The sequence below is a fragment of the Mesitornis unicolor genome, unplaced genomic scaffold, assembly GCF_000695765.1.
Source record: "Mesitornis unicolor isolate BGI_N332 unplaced genomic scaffold, ASM69576v1 scaffold23965, whole genome shotgun sequence".
Taxonomy (NCBI): Eukaryota; Metazoa; Chordata; class Aves; order Mesitornithiformes; family Mesitornithidae; genus Mesitornis; species Mesitornis unicolor.
Genome location: NW_010187846.1, coordinates 2,145 through 3,846, shown reverse-complemented (window position 1 = coordinate 3,846; position 1,702 = coordinate 2,145). Strand labels below are relative to the sequence as shown.

At 35.1% G+C, this 1,702-nt stretch overlaps 1 protein-coding gene across 1 annotated transcript in view; it reads right to left on the bottom strand.

The window, feature by feature from the left end:
• ATG3 (autophagy related 3) overlaps window positions 1-1,391 on the bottom strand; it is a gene marked incomplete at its 5' end in the record, with an annotated part of 20,698 nt that extends 19,307 nt beyond the window's left edge. The window contains one exon of the mRNA XM_010185604.1: window positions 1,318-1,391. Within this exon, the coding sequence (XP_010183906.1) occupies window positions 1,318-1,391 (74 nt within the window). The remainder of the gene's footprint in view (window positions 1-1,317) is intronic.
• Window positions 1,392-1,702: the final 311 nt, after the last annotated feature.

The window sequence follows — 1,702 nt, the reverse complement described above, 5'->3', positions numbered from 1 at the left end:
AAGAGTGCCAAATGGACAATCAGTAGGTCCATGCTCCAGCCTCATCTAAATTTAACAAAAAATGAATCTCGCTGTATAATTGTTTCACTTAATTTTGAAGGAACCAATTTATTCATCCTAACAGCATAACTTTATACAGAAAATACACATTGTTCACATTCTTACTGCAGTTTAAATGCTGCAAAATGTTTAATGTAACATAGCACAGTTCTGGTTACATTCTATAGAAAGTACCTTTTCTTTTAGCACAACTGCAAAACTTTCCCCCATAGATCAAGAAGGCATTAAGCATTTGTAGAACATTTGCCTAGACTTGTCTATGATTTGGTTTATGTGTAACAGATTATAAATACATTATTAGGTAACATATAATATATAACCATTTATATACACATGCATATATGTATGCTTATCAGAACAGCAGAACACCATGTTGCTAAGTCTGTTTTTCCGAGTGGTACTCTTCCGAATCATAGAAAGCAGAAGTGCTTGTTTGCCATCCAATGTAGCAGAAAAATGCTAGGTACCAACATCAGGAGAAATACTTCTGTCCACATTATCTACCTGCATCAATTTGTTCCATCTTCTTCCATCTCATCTTCACATTTGTGTATTCTGTCTCATTTTATTTTCATTCTACCTAACAGTCTTAACATTGTTTGCTTATATCTCTGTAAAAACAACGTAGCATTTTAATGTACGAAAAAGCAGAACAGGGAAGTCAAAATAGTACCACACAATCAGCATTTCTATTATTCTAGAAAAAATTCTGTCTTTCTTTCCAGCAGACTCCTTAAAAAAACTACAGCTGCTTGGCAGCAATCCAAAATACAACTAGCCTATAGAGAAGAGGGGGGAGAATAATAATCATTGGATACTTGTGGGGCAAACATATGTAATAATTTAGTTAGAGACTTGAAAGGAACCAAAAGTGAGGTAAGCAAAGACTGCTCCAAACATACAGGTTCTCCTTTGAGTAGCTTACAAGAAAGACCTCTGAAATTAAAATATTCCTGTCTTAGTCCTGAACTCCCATGACAAATGGAGCTGTTGACCCAGCACAAGCTTGCTTACAAGCTTTTAATGGAAAAAAGCATCTCACATTCATAGAATCATACATCAAGCATCATCTCAAGAGAAATTCTGTTGATCTACTTCATCTGGAGTAAAAAGGCTATTCAGAACTTCCACTTCATGAAAATTGTTTCAAAAAGTAATTAGTTGGCAAAGAGGTGAACTGTTTAAGATCAACATGGTAATTTTGAGTAAAATTTATCATTACTTTCAAAATATATTTCAAAGTTTCTCAATACTTACTTCTTCAGGTGTAATTACTCCAGTTTCTTTAAACTTGGACTCCTGCAATAAAGAAAGTTTAGAAATTTTGAGCTCTGCTGACAAATCAAAGTACCTCACTTACTGGTAAAGACAGGTATCTGCTCTGCTTCTGTCTTAGAACTAGCTCTGTCCACAGAGATCTGTGAATCAGGTTGGACGCAACCTCTGCCAAGGCTGGCAGGCAGCTTACTTCCTATATAGTGAGGCCCAACAAAACTACTTGTTGCAGATTGTGGATTATTATGAAAAAAGATCACATATACAAAGTAATTTTGTTTGCTACAACAAATTATAGCAATAACGAAGAAAAGACTGCCAGTAAGACTTGCCAGTAAGAGACAGAAAAAGAGCTGGAATCAGTGAT